Consider the following 18646-nt stretch of genomic DNA (forward strand, 5'->3'; position numbering starts at 1 on the left):
TATATATAAAATTTTTTGGGGCAGTCATTAATTATTTTTATTTCAGGATTTTTTTAAAATTTTTTAGACTTCAGGAAATATTGCTTAAATATGAGTTACATTTATATTGCAGTTAATATATGATGCACAGTTAAAATTAAAATTATTGATTTTTCAACAACTTTTACAATGTGGAAAATGTTATAAAACACATTGATCCACCCATTAAAAAAGGAAATACAGAATAATTTAAATTTAAAGAAGCCATTTAATGTTTATAGAAAAGATAAAAATTAAAGTAACTTTCAGTATTTATAATTGTTATCAATAAAACCTGAAAATTTAAATTTTCAGTCAGTAGCCAGTTCAGTTTTTCATCAAACCTAAAGAGTTGGCAGATGATATTGATAGGTTATTTCTTATTTAATAGCCACTTTTAACAAACTTTTTGTTGTTGTTATTGTTTGGATTTAATTATATTTTTAAAAAGAATCATATTATCAGTAATCTAAAGCTATTATTAATTCAGCAGTAAAACTAATATAAATATGTGACAAAATTTAGCTAAACATACTGACTTTAAAAAACTTTACTTAAAAAATATTTGGGAATGCAAAATACAATTAATGCATAAATTATAACTTTGAAACATGTGAATTATTAAAATTGTAAATTTTTAACTCCCCTTTCACGTAAATGTTTCCATCACAAATTGTTGGACTCTGAAAGAGAAATTTTTTGAATGGAATGGATGATATGCCGAAATGCATCGTGTTTGAATGAATTGTGAAAACATTAAATAGAACAATGTGAAAACCACGCTTTTGCATAATACGTGGTGGAAATCGACAAGGTAAAGAAAAAAATATTAATTTTTGAAAAGCTCTTTTCAAAAACCTCCAATGAAAAAAAGCACCTTTAAGGGCTTTTAAAAAACGAAAATAAGCAAACGTAAGCACTTTTTAAAAAAGCCACACACTATGATGGCAATAGAGATACTCACAATGGCTGGTAGAGGGACCTGCTGTTGTTGATTGCTGGCGTGACTGAGGAGGTGCTGATGTCGGAGCAACTACTTTCCTGACAGGGGATGAGAAGTATGAGGGGAGATCTCCACCCCTACTGTTGTGTTGTCTACTGGCTTCAGACGATCTTCCTGTCTTCTTATCCATGTGAGCCATCAAAGACGTTGTGGTTGACACATCTGCCCTCGCTTCTGAAAACAAATTTTGTTTTAATGGCATATCTTATGACTTTACCTTTTATAAATATACAGTAGATTGTCACCTTATAAATGCTAGTATTAAATATATTGTGTGTTAAAGATTTTGAAATGTTATGTATTTTGATGAATATGCCTCAACATCTTCTCTTTTTCTTTTGATATTAGTACTTCATTAGTTTTTCTTGAAAAATTAAACTACAATGAATAACAAACAATAAAAAAGTTAATAAATGACAATAGTTTTACAACATTTAGCAATTAAAACTAATTTTTCTTTAGCTGTGGTTTAAAAAAAAACAAACCAAGATTAAAAATAAGGTGAGCAATTTAAGTATATTAATGATTACCTACTATGTTTTTCCTTAAACATTAATTTATTCATTTATTTAAAAAAAACATATAATATTTCAAGGTTTTCTGAGAATTATAGCAATTTTTAAAACACTTAGATGTATTTGCTCTTATTGAAATTAAAAGTATTTCGTGTAATATCCCTTGAGAATTTATTTTTTTAGAATATATTTTACATACATTCTTAAAATTTGATTACCTACTATGTTTTCCTTTAAACATCAATTATGTATTCATTTTATTTAAAAGGAAACATATAATATTTCAAGGTTTTCTAAGAATTATAGCAAATTTTACAAAACTTATATATATTCGCTCTTATTGAAAAGTATTTTGTGTAATATCTCTTGAGAATTTATTGTTTAAGAATGTATTTTATATACATGTAAAATATTTTGCATAACATATGTGAAAATATTTTATTATCTTTGAAAATTAGTATGTAAAATGGAATGGCATCACATTTATTAAAATGACTGTAATTGAATAAAAACTACTAATTTTTTTAGAAAAATTTATTTTGACATAATTTTGAGGATCAAGTTAAATGTTTTCTTTTTAGTGGTAAAATCAATAGCCAAAACACAATTTTATTGGCCAAATTTACAATTTTGCCCCATTTGACAAAGTAGCGAATGCTTAGCACAGGCCTCATATGCAGGATGTGTAGCCAGATTTTCTTTTAACAAAATAAGAAGCACTTTTTAAGCATTCAAATAATATTTTTAATCACTTTCCAAAAAAATCATTATTAAGATCTGCACAGTTATAAAAATTATTTTTTTTATAATGTTTAAAGTTATTTTTCAAGTCTAAAATTATTTTTTTCTAATTTATAAACATAAAATCAATAAAATTCAAAACATTTACAAAAACTTTACATAATCAAGATAAAATGACTAAGTTCTGATAAGTATTGCAGAGAAAATTGTGAAAATCATGAATTTTTTGTAATTTAGAGCGACAATCGAAAGGACAAGAAAATCTCTTTTTAAAAGATAGAAAAGTAAGCATTTTTGGATAAAAAAAAGCACTTTTAAGTGCTTATAAAAATGTGAATCAAAAATAACCATCTTTGAGCACTTTTTAAAAATGCTCCGAAACCTGATATATATATAGAGAGAGAAATTGAGTGCTCATCTGCTGAAGAGTGATATTATTACCTCTGTAGTGATGTCCAGAGTTCCTTCTCCTTTTGTACATTATAAGGCAAACAACAGCAACAATGCCCGCAATTAAAACAACTCCAGAGGATGCCATAGAAACAAGAGTGGTAGTATCTTCAAAGAAAGAGGTTGCAGAGGGTAGCTGTCCTTGAGACCCATGGTCAGGAAAGGCTTTTTTTTTCAGAGACAAGAATAATTTTGTTATTAATAGATTTAAGTTAACATCAAAACTTTTACACATTGAGCAAAAAAGTCATGAAAAATAAACAACTATCGTAAGTAAATTAAAACAAATTTCTTATGACATTACTAATGGTAAGCAAATGATACAAATACAGGTAACAGAGAATTTTGTAAAATATTTTCCATACGATAATCAATTGCAACCAGTTATTAGGGCCCAATTGGAGCATGGGGCAAAAACTTCTTTTGGCTCCCCTCCCCCCTCTGCTTCACTACTTCAATAACGAAGAAACGAACTTTATGGGGACATATTAATTTCGCGATATGCAAAAATATTGGCTTTTCATTTGTCAAATTTGTCCATTTAATTGCGAAAATTTTGTTGAATTCCACTCTAGAAAGTCATGTATTTACAAAATAAAGATTTTTTGTGTCCATACATGAAGAAGTTAATATATAGCTTACGAATTTTACACTACTGAGATTTTGTTTCAAAAAAGTTCAGTAAAGAAGAAAACATAAAATGAACTTTCTATTGAATTTGGAGCCCCCATCTGATGTGGGGGCCTGGGACAACAGCCCTGTATGCCCCCGCCTTGACGAAGCTAATACGAGGAAGTGACCAGTTCAAAATGCCTGGTCAAATGGTGTGCCTGGTGAGAAACCTGCTGTATTTGACTATCCACCAGTCAAGAGGTGGGATATTCTAGGAGTTTACCAGAATATTTTTACAAATATGATATAGGCGAAGAAACAAAAAAAATGAGTTATCAAAAATAATAAATAAAAAATGAATACCATTTGTTAAGGTGATGACATCATATTCTGCTGTCGTTGAACCGGCAGCATTGTAGGCTGTCAATTTTACAACATACCACGTCTCAGCAGCCAGGTCAGGCACAACAAGTTGATTCTGCTGCTCGGGATTCACGTGATCGGTCAACATTGTCCACCTGCTGTGACTGTGCGGTCGGTACTCGATGCTCATACGTGTGATTGGACAGCCGTTGCCCTGCCAACTCGACAAATGCAATACGAGGTGAGTTGCATTCGTAAAAATCATATCATCTTGCTTTGGAGCAACAGGAACTAAAAACAGAAAGTCAAAAAAATATGCCGATTTTGTAAATCAATTCATTAAAACAGAATTTATGGATCTTTCAAATTGTATGGTTAAAATTTTTTTTTCAAAGTTACATTTACTCAGAAAATACTGTAAAAGTTCATTGTATTGAAAATTCATAATTGCAGATGAAATTGTTATAATAGTAAGCTTGTCGCTATGAGTAAATATCCATATTTAATATTAAATTAGTGATAAAAAGATTATTCAAAATGTCTTTTTTTCATGTAATGTTGCCCACTTACATAATTGAAAAAAATTTCCTTAAAAAATTTTTTTTTTACATAAAAGTGAAAGGCAAGTAATTTTTAACTCATTATAAATGAAAATTTTTTGTATTTTTAATGTCAGTATATTGGCGGTGAATTGTATGTGTTTCGTAGTAGCAAATTTTTGATGCTCATCACAAATTATCATTTTCAAATCCTTGAGGTTTTAAGATTTTTTAATATTGGTCCTATATAGGGGCAATATCAGCCTCTATGGCCAGGTTCATGATTTTTTTGATTTAAATCTGATTTTTTACAATTTAAATCAGATTTTTTCGATTTTTATTCAAAGACACTGTAAGAACTTTGATTTATGACTAAAAAAACTTTATAAATGCTTAATCAAAATTAAATTAATATTAAAACTGTATTATAAGAATATTTTAGAAGCTCTAACTACCTAAATTTTTTTTTTCATAATAATACATAGCTTTGAATGCATAGCAACCATTTTGAAACAAATGCATGATTGAAATTTAAAGACTAGATGAAATAGAGAATTTAAAGAATACTTTAACTATTAAAACAAAGCTTCAATTACCAAACCAGAATTTTAATTTAAAATTGATTTTTTTTCCTCTTGATTTTTAAAATCACAAAATAAATGCAACAGATTGTGTTTATAAATGTCTTCATTCATCAAAAAATAAATCAATATTTAATCTAGATATTATAATGTTAAAATATTAATTTTTAATCCTATATCAAAATAGATAAGTTAAGCTAAAAAAATTTTTTTTTAAAAATCTATGTACCTACTTATTGAAATTTTTTTCCCACAAAATTTCTTTATAGAAAATCTGATAATGTCAAAAATACTGTAAACATAATATGAGAAAAAATACTTAAATGTTTACTTTAATCTGTACTTTCAATCTCAAGAATAAAAAGATTTTAAAAAATGTAATTTCAAATTTGTTATAGTTAAAATTAATTAATGCAGCAATAATAAATTTTAATACTAAGAAAAGAAATAATAAAACTATCAATAATTTAAAACACTCTTTTTTAACTTTTTAAATCTATGTATATATATATATAAATCATTTGATTTAAATCAACAAACCCTGCTTTAAGGAGCCTATATTGGCTGATTAATGAATATAAAATATCGAAGGAATCTGATAATTCTATATAGGGCCGATATTGGTTGTAAAGTAGCAGTAAAATATCAGGAAAATCGGACAATTCTATATAGGGCTAATATTGGGGTAATAATGGCTCTTTGAACCCTTATTGAGTCAGGATTCATGAATATTGGTTCAATGAAGGCCCAATTGAATTTTGCTGCTAGGGTAATAAGAACAATCTTGCAAATGTTCAAGAGCATGGGCACCTGATGACAAAAAGAAAAAAAAGGAGGCCCAGATTTGCATGGCAAAAATTCATAAAGGAGGACAATATTGACAGAATTACATGGAGAAATAAGTAAGAGGCCTCATGTGTCAGATTAACATGAAAAGGGCAACTAAAAAAGTAACCCTGTGTGTCTTCTGACTGGTGATAAATCTTTCAGTCTGCTATGTATACAAATGTTGATGAATAGGAAAAATGCATTCTTAGAACAAGATCATAAAAACATAACTATAAGTGGACTCACCAGAACCTTGTGTCTTGAATGAGAGAGGATTACTCCTCTCCCCCTTCCCCTCACTGGTTAGAGGAACTACGTAAAGTTGATATTTAACGCCACACTCCAACCCCTCTAATCTGTAGGTGTGGTTTTTGCTAAGGAACCGTCTCTGCTGCCACTCACCATCTTCTGCTTTGTAATGAAGCTCATAACCTACATGAAAAGTAAGAACAAAATTTTAGTAGATTTGTTTAAATTTAGACTGTCATTAGAATATTTTAGTTTGAACTGCCCTTTATAGGCCCATTTTTTCCTACCAATGTCGTTAAAATATTTTAATGACTGAGATTGATTTTTTAAAAAAAAATTCATTTAGCTTATTAACTTAAATTGATTTGATTTTCAAAACCATTTTAAACCATTTTTTTTTGTTCTTTTTTTTGGTGGGAACTTATTAACAACCAATTAAGAAATGATGAAAAGCAAACAAACCTCTTGCTATAATTCTTTCTTTCGATTGTGGAAGTTCTAATAGAACAGAATTGGCAGCGGAAGAAATCACTTTTACCACAGGAACATGAGATGGAACTGAAACATTGAAATAAAAATCAATTATCCAAAAGAAGGATAGGGTATATTTCTTGCTGCATAGACTAAAGCAGAAAACAGTGTGAATAAGGTACAAATTAAGCACAGAAATGAAATTTCGATAGATTTGGTTCTAAATTTTGATTTGAAGAATGGGAAAGATATATCCAAAATCAGGACCACCTTTAATCGCCTTACATGGTTGGAATCCTAATCATGGGTTTAAGTTTTTTTTTTTTCTGATAAAATCAATCATAACTGCTCTTCCTCTGCTGAGCTTGATTTCTGGGAATAATTCCATGTTTTAAAATTTTTTAATAATCTTGTTAATCTTTCTAGTATCCCATCTTTTCCCAGTGTTTGAAAATAAATTTTTAATTTAATTTTCTTTTCTGTCACTTCCAAGCAACTGTTTCTTATCACCTTTCTTTTATTATCTTGTACAAGCTTGTTCCTCTATCCCTATTGGATAAACCACCTTGCATGTGTTGATCATTTTACTTTTCTGACCGTCATTTGGTGTTTAGACACTGAGAAAGGTAGTTATTTAAAAGAGCAAAAACAATATTATGCCCATTTCTGTACTTTATATGATAGTAAATTCAAAAATTATTTTTTGCTTTAATAATCATTTAATATTACCAATTCATGAAGTACACTAAATAAGAGAGATTTAAATATGTTTCAATAAGCATACGAAATAAAAAAAAAACAAGTTCTGAAATTTAATAAAAAATCAGCAATAATTTACACAGTAAAATGTTGAGAAAATTTTTTATTTTAAAGCACTGTGTTTTAGATTAATCAATAAACTTCAAAATATTTCAATTTAATTTAAAAAAAAAATAATAATAAATATTTCTTAGGTTTTGCGTGAATAACTGACAAAATAACTAATGATAATTTAATGTGAAAAAATAAAACAACATACCAGGCTCTATATATGAAAAATCCATAGTAAAGCATTGAAAAGAATATTCATGTTATTGCATTCTGAATTAAAAGGTAAATTATTTAAATCACTGAACAATAAAGAAATGAAAGTCAGCAAGATAAGATTGTTCTTCATAAAATTCTGTTATTCATTAAAATATATATAATTTTCTCTCTGTAATATTATTTTCTGTTATTTTGAAATTTGTTTGATATTGAAAAATAAATGCTTTAAAACGAAAATGGGTATTTGCTGTTTTTTCCTTATTATTTCAGCAGATGAAGTTTCCGCATTAGATTATATGTATTATCTCTAAGTAAATGTGAAAATTCAAGATAAGATACATATTTGACTGTAATCTGATGCGGCACACAAAATTTTCAACCTCAGTTAAAGCCACTAATAATGTTATAAAGCAGCATTCACTTTAATTTTAACTTCTTTTAAAAAATGTGGTAAGCAAAAAAAGTTATTTAAAACTGTCAAGAAACATATCAATCTACAAATAATTAAATTATATGTGACTTTAAATAAATTATATTTTTTAAATATGATCTCAGTCAACACCTGCATTTAAAAGGAATTGAGAATGTTTTAATTTACCAAAATGAGTAATTTATTTCCAATTTTTTTTTCTGTGCTATTGTCATAGAAATTCTGGCAAAAAACTGAAACCATGTGTTTGGACAAACCAAAAAAATGGTTGTTAAGTAATTTAGGGACACTATTATAATATGAAAACTGTATTTCCTAATCGTGTTTGAATTTATAATCTTTGTCATCATCACAGAATAACATCGTTTTTAAATATTATTCATTATCAAGAAAAGGGATTTAGGTTCAAAAATGGATTCAACTTTTGAATCTTCCAAATGTATCTTATAATAAATGTTTATAATTTAAAAAAAAATTCATTTAAAACTAGATTAGAAAAAGAGGAATTAATTTATGTACACTGGTGCAAGAAATTAAGATAATTTGCAGACTTGGTGGATTATCTCTAGAACTACAGGAAGGAGTTTAATGAAATTTGATACGTACATTGATACAATACAAAACAAATAACCATTCAACAATTGTAATACACACGCATGATCATGCGTAACACTCGTTGGATTTGGAAGATATGAAATTGCCGCAGGAGAATTCAGGCCAATTGCCACAAGAAATGATAAACGGTCTTAATTCAAGTATGAAATCACGCTGTAAGAGGGGACCATTTTATTTTGTTTATTCTGCAACAGTTGTTTCATACCTTCCGACTCCAACGAGTGTTACGCATGATCATGCGAGTGTATTACAATTGTTGAATGGTTATTTGTTTTGTATTTTATCAATGTATATTCATATGAAATTTCATTAAAATCGGTCCAGTTGTTCTAGAGATAATCGACCAAGTCTGCAAATTCTCTTAATTTCTTACACCAGTGTAGATGCAGATTTATTTCACAGTAGTGTAAAATACCTGTAACAGCAAGAACATAATGTATCTCATCCACACCATGACGATTCTGCACACGACAAGAATAATTTCCACTGTCGGAAACCTGGAGTTTTCTTATGACTAATGATCCATCAGAATGAACTTCTATACGGTGCATTATTTTGGGCAGCGGCTCACCCCTTTAAAATCATTAACACTTATTCTAATTATTCATTTAAGAGAAAAACATATTTATAACATTTAAATAAAGTATAAAATCTCTTGACTTTTAAAATTGATGTTAAAATTGATAAAAATAAATTTTTAGTTTGAAAAAAAAAAAAAAAAAAAACGCCATCTTTTTCGTGCAACAAACTTTACTAATGCTGTGCCTAGTCAATCAATTTAAAATTAGAAAATAATAATTATTTTAGCAAACTTCATTGTCTCTCATCACATCAAAAATCTTGGTTTTCATGAATATAATAAATGTATTATGAAATAGGAAAAGAGGTATATCCTCTGGTAATGAGATAGCAGTCATATTGGTGAAGATTTCAAGAAGACCAAGTTGACATAATTAGAGGACACTAGGCTATGGACCACAGTCAAAAGGGGGAATTAACTGTTTCTCCTGGGCTTCCTGGTGGCAAAAGGAAAAGAGGTCTCCATTTGTGGAATTCCATCCCTGATGAAATTTTGGTGGAGGAGTATTGTGGCAAAACTACCACCATGATTTCTAAACATCAATTCACCGGTACATAAGACTTGCTAACTCGATTTAATCATGGGGTACCTTTGGATAGATGAAGGTTGGCATGGTTGGTAGCTCCTCTCCCCACATGTACCATATTATACGATGTAACATACACACATCTATGTTTAGAATTTAGGTCCGTATTGCATGCTTAGAATTTAGGCAGTAGGAAAAAATTTCATGTAAGATGCAATTTTGAGGGCATATTTTTTTTTTAGAAACAATGTAAAAGTAACAAAAGTATTTCAACAGAGTGGATAAATAAGAAATAATTTAACAGTAAATAGCGAGAGGATACCTAAGTTTCCATTCTCTTTTTGGAACAGGCGATCCAACAGCTTGGCAGTTGAGGATAACCTTGTCTCCAGGCACAGTAAGAATCGTTTCACCAAAGTCCATGATTCGAGCAGGAACTGCAGAATAAGAAATACATTTTAATATCAACATTTAGAAGTGGTGACCACAACCAAATGGGTGAATCCAATCTGAAAATTTAAGTAAATTCATGTATTCTCTTTTGTAAATGTGAAATTTCAAGATAAGATAGTAATCCGATGTGGACAAGACGTTAATCCGAAGACAGTAATCCAAGATAAGACAGTAATTTTAAGATAAGATAGATAAGAGCGTAATCAAGATAAGACAGTAATCTTATGTGGCATACAAAATTTTCAACCTCAGTTAAATTCACAAATAATGTGATAAAGCAGCATTCAGTTTAAATAAAATTTCTTCAAAAAACTGTGGTAAGCAAGAAAAGTTATTTAAAACTGTCAACAAAAAAAAAAAATATCAATCAACAAATAATCAAATTATATGTGACTTTAAATAAATGCTGTTTTTTAAATATGATCTCCGTCAACAATTACATTTAAAAGGAATTGAGAATCTTTTAATTTACCAAAATGAGTAATCAAGAGTAAAAAGAAATTGCAGATGCTGTAATTGTAATGTTATTTATTCCCAAATTTTTTTCTATTGTCATAGAAATTCTGGTAAAAAACTGAAAACATGTTTTTGGACAAACCAAAAATTGGTTGTTAAGTATTTTAGGGACGCTATTATATTATGAAAATTGTATTTTCTACTCGCGTTTGAATTTATAAACTTCGTTATCTTCAATTTCGTCTTTTTCTGAAAATTCTGTTTTTTAATATATGCCCAGTCACCAATCCAGCTATTTTAATAGAATTGAGAATGTTTGAATTTATCAAAATGAGTAATCAAGAGTAAAAAGAAATTGCAGATGCTGTTATTGTAATTTTACATATTTCCAATTTGCAAGTTTGCACAAAGTTTACAATCGCGCGTGTTTCGATAAACAGAAGAGTAATAAAGAGGATTAACTTTTAACTGTCTTCTTTCAATCTCAAATCCATGAAATTTTCGTTTTTAGGAAAATCAAAAGTTTATTTTTTCATTTCATTCAAAGAATGTTAACATTCTCCCTTTGGGAACTTTTTTTTAGGGGTTTATGTCCGTTCTTTGAAGAACATGTAGTTTTAATTTATTACCCATTGACAAAATGGGTGTTGTTTTGAGTTTGATGGCGTGCGCACCTAATTTGGATGTCATCACACTTTTCAACTGTGTTCAAGAGTAACATTCCACATGCGTTGCTATGCCGACCGCTGCTGTTTGATAATTTTTTTAGAATTCTTTTTTTCTTTCACTTTTAATTTTGTAATGAATTAATTAAGTTGGTGAGTTTATTTCTTTTTATTTTCACCAGCAGGCATTCTGGTGAAATGTATTTACGCATGAATGTATTAACATAATAATTTAAAGTATGTATTTCCATATTCTTTTTATTATTAACTTATAATTACTGTCTTGACCGCGATTTTAATATAAATACGAGTACTGAAGAAGGATAAGTATTTTGTGACGTCTTGAAACACGTATATAGCCAGGATTTTAAAAATTAAACAGCAGAAAGATGAAAGATTAGAAACTGATCCAGATTTTAATATGAAAGTATTTGACAAAAGTTTTCATTTATCTTTTTTTTAAAAATGTTTTAAAATTTTATCTAGGTTTAAAATATTTGTTTTTTCACTCATTCTATAAAACTAAAGAGATTTTTACCTCTACTACTTGTGGTTTGTGAGACAACTCTAGTTGGCTCCCCTTCTCCTCTTGCTGTTGAAGCTGTAATCCAAAATTCATGTCGGGAGCGGTCTGGAAGTCCTGATACTTTGTACTGATACTGATTGGAGGGAACACGAATAACAGATTCATTCTGAAATAAAAAACAACCATTTTAAGTGACATGTTTTCATACATTATCGTAAAAAGTATGGACAAAAAGAAAAAAGTTTACAGTTATTTATTGTTAAAGAAGAAAAAAAACTTAAAAAAAGTGCTCACCTTTGCACCACTTACTAAACTTCGCCAGTATAATGTGAACTTTGTAACTAAACCATTGGAATGCAGGGGAGGCTTCCAGCTAACAAGAATAGTATCTGAAGACATAACAACTGCTTTTATATCAGCAGGAGATCCGGGAACTAAAAAAACATAGAAAGTGAAATCATTACAACATTATGGATATTATTAAGCAAGCAAATATTAAAAGTGATATAGTTTACGAGCATTATAATTTCTTCTTTTAAATATTTTAAAGAAATAATCATATTAATTGAATTTTCACAAAAAAAACCTGATGTTTAATATTCAATTTAGTTGGTAGTTTTTTTTTTTTTAAAATGTGCAATAAAAGGCTGCTGCCCAATCAGAAAAAAAGATAAATATCTACATCATTGTTCTAGGATTTTAGACAAAATTACACCAATCAATTGTCAAATCAGCTTTTTCAGAAATGCAAATAAGTTTACCTTTTTCAAATATATAAAAACAATCCTTGATTTTCTTAAAAATTATTTATGTTTAAAGAACTTTTCAGCCTCATTCAAATTAATTTTCATCAGTTTAACTTAACACAAAATTTAACTTCAAAAAAATCTAAAACAAAACAAGAAAAATGTACAATATTCAATTGCATAACTTAAACTGATTGTTTAAATTTTTTTAGAAAAAATAATCTACTTATTTTTTAGAAAATATAATTTATAATCAAATATTCTACAAATTAGACACTAGATAAAATGAAAAAATAAAGCATATGAGTATGTCCAGCGTTACTTTTGTGATCGTTAGAGAAAAATTTCATGTATATTACCCCTTATTTATCACAAAATATATTTGAAATCAAATTGATAACTATTTATGAAAAATACATATATTTTACTTAATAAAACCCATCTGACTTAACAAAAAAAAAAGATATTTTTTTCCCTGGTAATAACTCACTTTTTCATTACTCTTGTGATCACAGAAAGAGATATTTTTTTAAACAAATTTTGAGATACAAATTCTATGAATCATATTGGAATAAAATCAGAAATTCACATATAATGTATAGGAACTATAACTTTTTAAAAAGGAAGAATTAAATAAATTATCTGATCATAAATTAATTTATTAAAATATTTTTTTTTGTGAAACAATAAGTGTTATTCTTGCTATAAATTGTCAAAAATACAATCACTGTAAAGATAACATTTCAAACAAATAGAAAACTATTAAAATATATTCGACTTAATTAATCAGAAAACAATTTAAATTAATTTATTAAAATATTTTTTTTGTGAAACAATAAGTGTTATTCTTGCGATAAATTGTCAAAAATACAATCACTGTAAAGATAACATTTCAAACAAATAGAAAACTATTAAAATATATTCTACTTAATTAATCAGAAAACAATTTAATCTTAAATCCAAGATAATGTGTGAATATTATAAAAAACATTAGTTTGTGTAAAATCCTAGAAAATTTATCATTGAAAGAACATTTCTTTTAACATATTTGATATCTTTTGTACCAAATTAGGTACTCACTAGACTTAAATTTGTAAATATACCTTCAATCTTTGTAGGTATTAATTTGGTAATTTACCGGAAATTCTGGTTTTTAAAAGTATAGTTCTCATCACCAAACAAAAAAGTAAAACATGGAAAACTAAATAGTAAATTTAACCAATTACACGGTTTTATGCCATGCTCTAAAGAATTTTGATAAAATGACCAAATTGTGCCACATTTACCAAATTTTTATCACATATCATAACGCTATATTTTATGGCGAATTTTACCAAAATCATTACCAAAGCGGTTTAGTAGCTTTGAATAAACTCATACTTTACACATTCAAAAAAGGCAAAAGTACAAAAAGAAATTGAAAATATGTTTATGGAAAAGTCATAGATGGTGTCGCTCCTCTATTTAGAACAATATTAAAAGGAAGAAATTGAATGGTTTAATATGAAAATCTTACCATCCTCTAGAGTAGAACAAAATATTGCATCACTTCGAACTCCAAAACCTTTTTGAGTATAAGCCATAATTATCACAGTATAATTAGTAAATTTATGTAAATTTGTTAACTTAATTTCTTGCTCTGAAACAGTTCTTTCTTCGTATTCTTCATCACCTAAGGCAGAAAAAGACATTATTTATTAGAATATCTCTTGTTCTGAAACTCAATATTTATGCATACATAATTGTGGTAACAATTTTCTTAATAAATAATTTTCAAATTAGTAATTGTTAAATGCCAGTTGAAAAATGTATTACAAGTGCTCAAAAAGGTTTTGTTGGTTTAGGACCACTAAAATTAAATCTGGGCTACCATAAAATCATCATCAGTGGTTGCTTGGAGCAGGAATCGGTGTAAAAGGATGGTATGCTTGTTTTTTATTTCTAATTTTGGGTTTTGGTTTCTGTTATTACCCAAAATAGAATACTTCATCATAATTGTGATCCATTTAAGCATAGGTCTGCTTACGGACCTATTTTTTAAATAAAAATATGATTCCTGTTAATAAAATCTGAATTTAACAACATACATTAGAAATATGAATGTTTACTTATTAGTGTGGATATTTTAACTGATATACTTCAAATATAAACTGCATATACTATTATAAATCTACTGATTTTTTGATGAAGCAATTTTCTGTGTGAGATAATTTTTAACAATTACCATCTATAGTTAAGTACAGATGTCAAGTAAGTATTTGTTATAACCACTGTATCACATTATACTGTATCACATTATACTGTATCACTGTAAGAGAGACATATAGCATATTGTCATCATTATCATAATATTTTCTCAATGTTCTCATCATTTTTTACAGTATTATGTAAATACTATATTGAAACAATTGTCAACAAATTATTTTTTTTATTATTATTAAACAAATCTCACTCAATCAGCAAAAAACTGATAATGCATATTATTTATGCTTTTCAACTCATAATACTATTTATAATGAATAAGAAACAAAAAATATACTGGAAAATATTGTAATGCCATTCCTGTTACACTCAAATACATGAATGGAACTTTTTTAGCAAAAAATAATTATAATTTCCATCTGTGCTTCATTTAATTCAGAATAATAATGATAAAAAAATGTATTTAGCTATTAAACCCTTTGAGTGTTAGTCTCAGCCAAATTTTCTGATGCACATATTCCAGCGTGAAAAATCCGTGTTATACAGTAAGAAAGTAGTGCGTTTCAGGAAAATTTCTTTACAATTTTGCCCAGGGCTTCAATGTTTTTCCTTTAATTAAATTCAAGATGAAGACTAAATGTCACCTCCACTGAGAGAAATATAACTTTTAAACTGAACCTTGTAAAACATATTTCCATTTTTTCTCTAATTATTTCAGTGTACAACTCTTTCAAAAACAATTCTTTTTTTGAAAATTAATTCTTAATTTTAAAAAATGCACTCAGATAGTAATGGACAGAGCGTTTTTTTATACAATGAAATGAAACACAGAATGTAATACAATGAAATAAACTTTTGAAGGCTATTTTAACTTAAGGAGATTTAAATTTTTGAAGGCTGTTTTACTTAAAGAGATTAAGTTACCAGCAAGAAACTCTGCAGGTCGGAAGAGAACTTTGTAACCTTGAATTATTTCAAAGTTACTAACTTTGAATTATTCCAAAGTTAGCAACGCACAGGGCTTGAATTAGTAATTACAGGGGCTAGAATTAGTAATGTTAGGGCTTCAATTAGTAATTTAGTATTCTTGAATAAGTAATGCACAGGGCGTTTTTCTAGGTTTACTTAGAATGTGATGCAATTAAATAAACTTTTGAAGGCTATTTTAACTTAGAAAGAGAATAAATTACCAGCAAGAGACTCTGCAGGTCAAAAGATAGCTTTGTAACCTTGAATTATTTCAAAGTTAGTAATGCACAGGGCTTGAATTAGTAATTACAGGGACTTAAATTAGTAATGTTAGGGCTTGAGTTAGCAATTTAGCATTCTTGAATAAGTAATGTACAGGGCGTTTTTTTAAGTTCACACAGAATGTAATACAATGAAATAAACTTTTGAAGGCTATTTTAACTTAAAAAGAATAAGTTACCAGCAAGAAACTCTGCAGGTCGGAAGGGGACTTTTGTAACCTTGAATTATTTCAAAGTTACTAACTTTGAATTATTTCAAAGTTAGTAACTTTGCACAAAGCACAGGGCTTGAATTAGTAATTACAGGGGCTAGAATTAGTAATGTTAGGGCTTCAATTAGTAATTTAGCATTCCAAAAAATAAGTCATGTACAGGGCGTTTTTCTAGGTTTACACAGAATGTGATGCACTGAAATAAACTTTTGAAGGCTATTTTAACTTAAAAAAAGAATAAGTTACCAGCAAGAGACTCTGCAGGTCGGAAGAGGACTTTGTAACCTTGAAGGATGCCATGAAGGGAAGAAGGCGGGGGCGCACTCCAAGATATGTGTAAGCTTTGAGAAGTTGTTGACAGGCATTTAATGCCCCTTGGTGCTTCCCCAGGGACTAAAAACATCACAACATTTCAATATACACCTCACACAACTAATTCAGGGTGCGTAGCCAGATTTTTCAGCAAAAAATTTAATTGCGACCTCTAATGTACATAGTTTTTTTTTCCACAAGAATTTTAAGGTTAATAAAAAGAGGTTAATTATAAGAGTATTTATTATGAAACACATACATAAAATAAAAATGTCAGGTGGCTCCGGGTCAAGCTACAATATAGAATAAAATTGAGCTTTTCTTTGAATTTAAAGTACTCCAAATATAGTTATTTTCATTATTATTCATATGATCAATTCTTAAACTGGTTCGGTTTTTTTTAATTTTTTTTAAAATTTTATAAATGATATGCACTAAGTGAAGGATAGAATGAATTATCAAGAGTGACACCCGACGCCTTGCATTATACTTCCAATGATTTTTTAAGCACTAGCAGTCTTTTATTTATCCTTGAAATTAATGAACACATTCAAGAACAATTGAATCATATGTGTAGCCAAATCTTTCAACAAAAAATAAGCACCTTTTATGTACATTTTAAGCACTCAAAAAATATTTTTAATCAGTTTAAAAAAAATCATAATTGAGATCTGTGCAGTAGTAAGAATTATTTTTTTCTATCATTTAAAGTTCTTAATTTATAAACATAAAATCAATAAAATTTAAAAACTTCACATAATTGTAATAAAATAACTAGTTTCTGATAAATATTGTAGAGAAAATTGTGAAAATCGTGCAATTTTTGTAATTTTGTCGATTTTTGAACGACAATCAATTTGGTAAAGAAAAAAATCTCTTTTTAAAATATAGAAAATTAAGTAATTTTTACGAACCTCGAATAAAAAAAAGCACCTTTAAGGGCTTTTAAAAAACGCTACACACCCTGTCACTACGTAAACATAAGTCATATTACAATAAAATAGAGAATGATTCAGAATTATTGAACATTATTTAAGTTAATGTTGTAATTTTTAAAATATCACAGCAGTTATCAAGTTTCTGTTTAAGGACCAAGGAAACATGTTTTTTCAAAATGACCTCAGCACTCACCCAGTGTCTAATATGCTCCTTTTCAGAAAAAATTCCTCAATATACATATATATAGCTAGTGCATACTACTAAAAATATTTAATCTTACAATATGCAAAAATTTTTGCATAAAAAAGAGGACTAATTTGGACAAAACTATGAACTTAAATTCATATACTTTAATAAGAAATAAAAAAATAATAGGATAATTGATGATAGAAATTTATTTTATAGTTCATATGCATAAAAGTGCCAGTTGAAATTGTACAGGTAAAACGACGTTTGAAATTATTCTGTTCCAGTCAGCTATTTTTGATAAATAAGATACGCCCAAATAGATGCAAAAACCACATAATTTAAACCTGAAAACAAATCTTGCAAAGTGACTAACTTTTCCCAGAAACGGTGAAAAAACTTTCAAACAAGAAAAGTTTGTATGAATTTATTATACCTTCTAAAAAGAAATTTGCAAAAAGCATCAAAAAATTGACCGGGTTGGAAAGAATAGTCCCACTGTAGCTCATGCATGTCGTAAAAGGTGAATAAAATGGGCACATAGTGTCTGGGGGTATAGTTGGGCACCCTGCTCCTGGGGATTATATCAGGAAACAGGCCATCCAGGAGTAAGGTGTAGGGCTAAGGACACAGGGTTGCCACAGTAAAAAATGGACAAAAATAGTTGCTTTTAGTATCCTTAAGCATGAAAATAGTTGCCTAAAACTATAAAAATAGTTGCCTGAACAAGAGCAAAAATTTATCGAAAATAGTAGCCAAATAATTAAAATTGTAGCTTAATTGTCAAATACTATGATAAGGACTGGTTGATGTCAGAAATTTTAAATCGTGATACATCGTCCGTTAGACATCGCGATTTAGCATATGTTCAGAAATTACATATGGGAAATCAATCAAAAATAAATAAAAAGGAATCTATTACAAATGAAAATATTAATTCTAAACATATTCTACTATAATATCAATATCATTGCTTAATTTTTTCAATTAAAATAATAAAGAAGTCAAAGTAAAAGCAAACCCAAGATTTATTTCATTTTTCTTAAATTAAAAATGATTTAAGATTTATTGGTTTAAAAATAATAATACTGTAACAAAATATTTTACATACACGCATTAAAAATTAAAGAAAAAAAAAACGAAAGTAAAAAA

At 28.2% G+C, this 18646-nt stretch overlaps 1 protein-coding gene across 1 annotated transcript in view; it reads right to left on the bottom strand.

Moving 5' to 3' along the window:
- The window catches only part of LOC107446001 (cell adhesion molecule Dscam1), a gene marked incomplete in the record, with an annotated part of 137575 nt that overhangs the window by 22857 nt on the left and 96072 nt on the right, over window positions 1-18646 (bottom strand). The window contains 12 exon segments of the mRNA XM_071184426.1: window positions 983-1195; window positions 2719-2892; window positions 3703-3993; window positions 5897-6082; window positions 6362-6457; window positions 7389-7409; window positions 8857-9014; window positions 9870-9984; window positions 11660-11813; window positions 11942-12081; window positions 13910-14065; window positions 16304-16450. Coding sequence (XP_071040527.1) covers window positions 983-1195; window positions 2719-2892; window positions 3703-3993; window positions 5897-6082; window positions 6362-6457; window positions 7389-7409; window positions 8857-9014; window positions 9870-9984; window positions 11660-11813; window positions 11942-12081; window positions 13910-14065; window positions 16304-16450 — 1851 coding nt within the window.

This window comes from Parasteatoda tepidariorum, chromosome 1 (genome assembly GCF_043381705.1).
Source record: "Parasteatoda tepidariorum isolate YZ-2023 chromosome 1, CAS_Ptep_4.0, whole genome shotgun sequence".
Taxonomy (NCBI): Eukaryota; Metazoa; Arthropoda; class Arachnida; order Araneae; family Theridiidae; genus Parasteatoda; species Parasteatoda tepidariorum.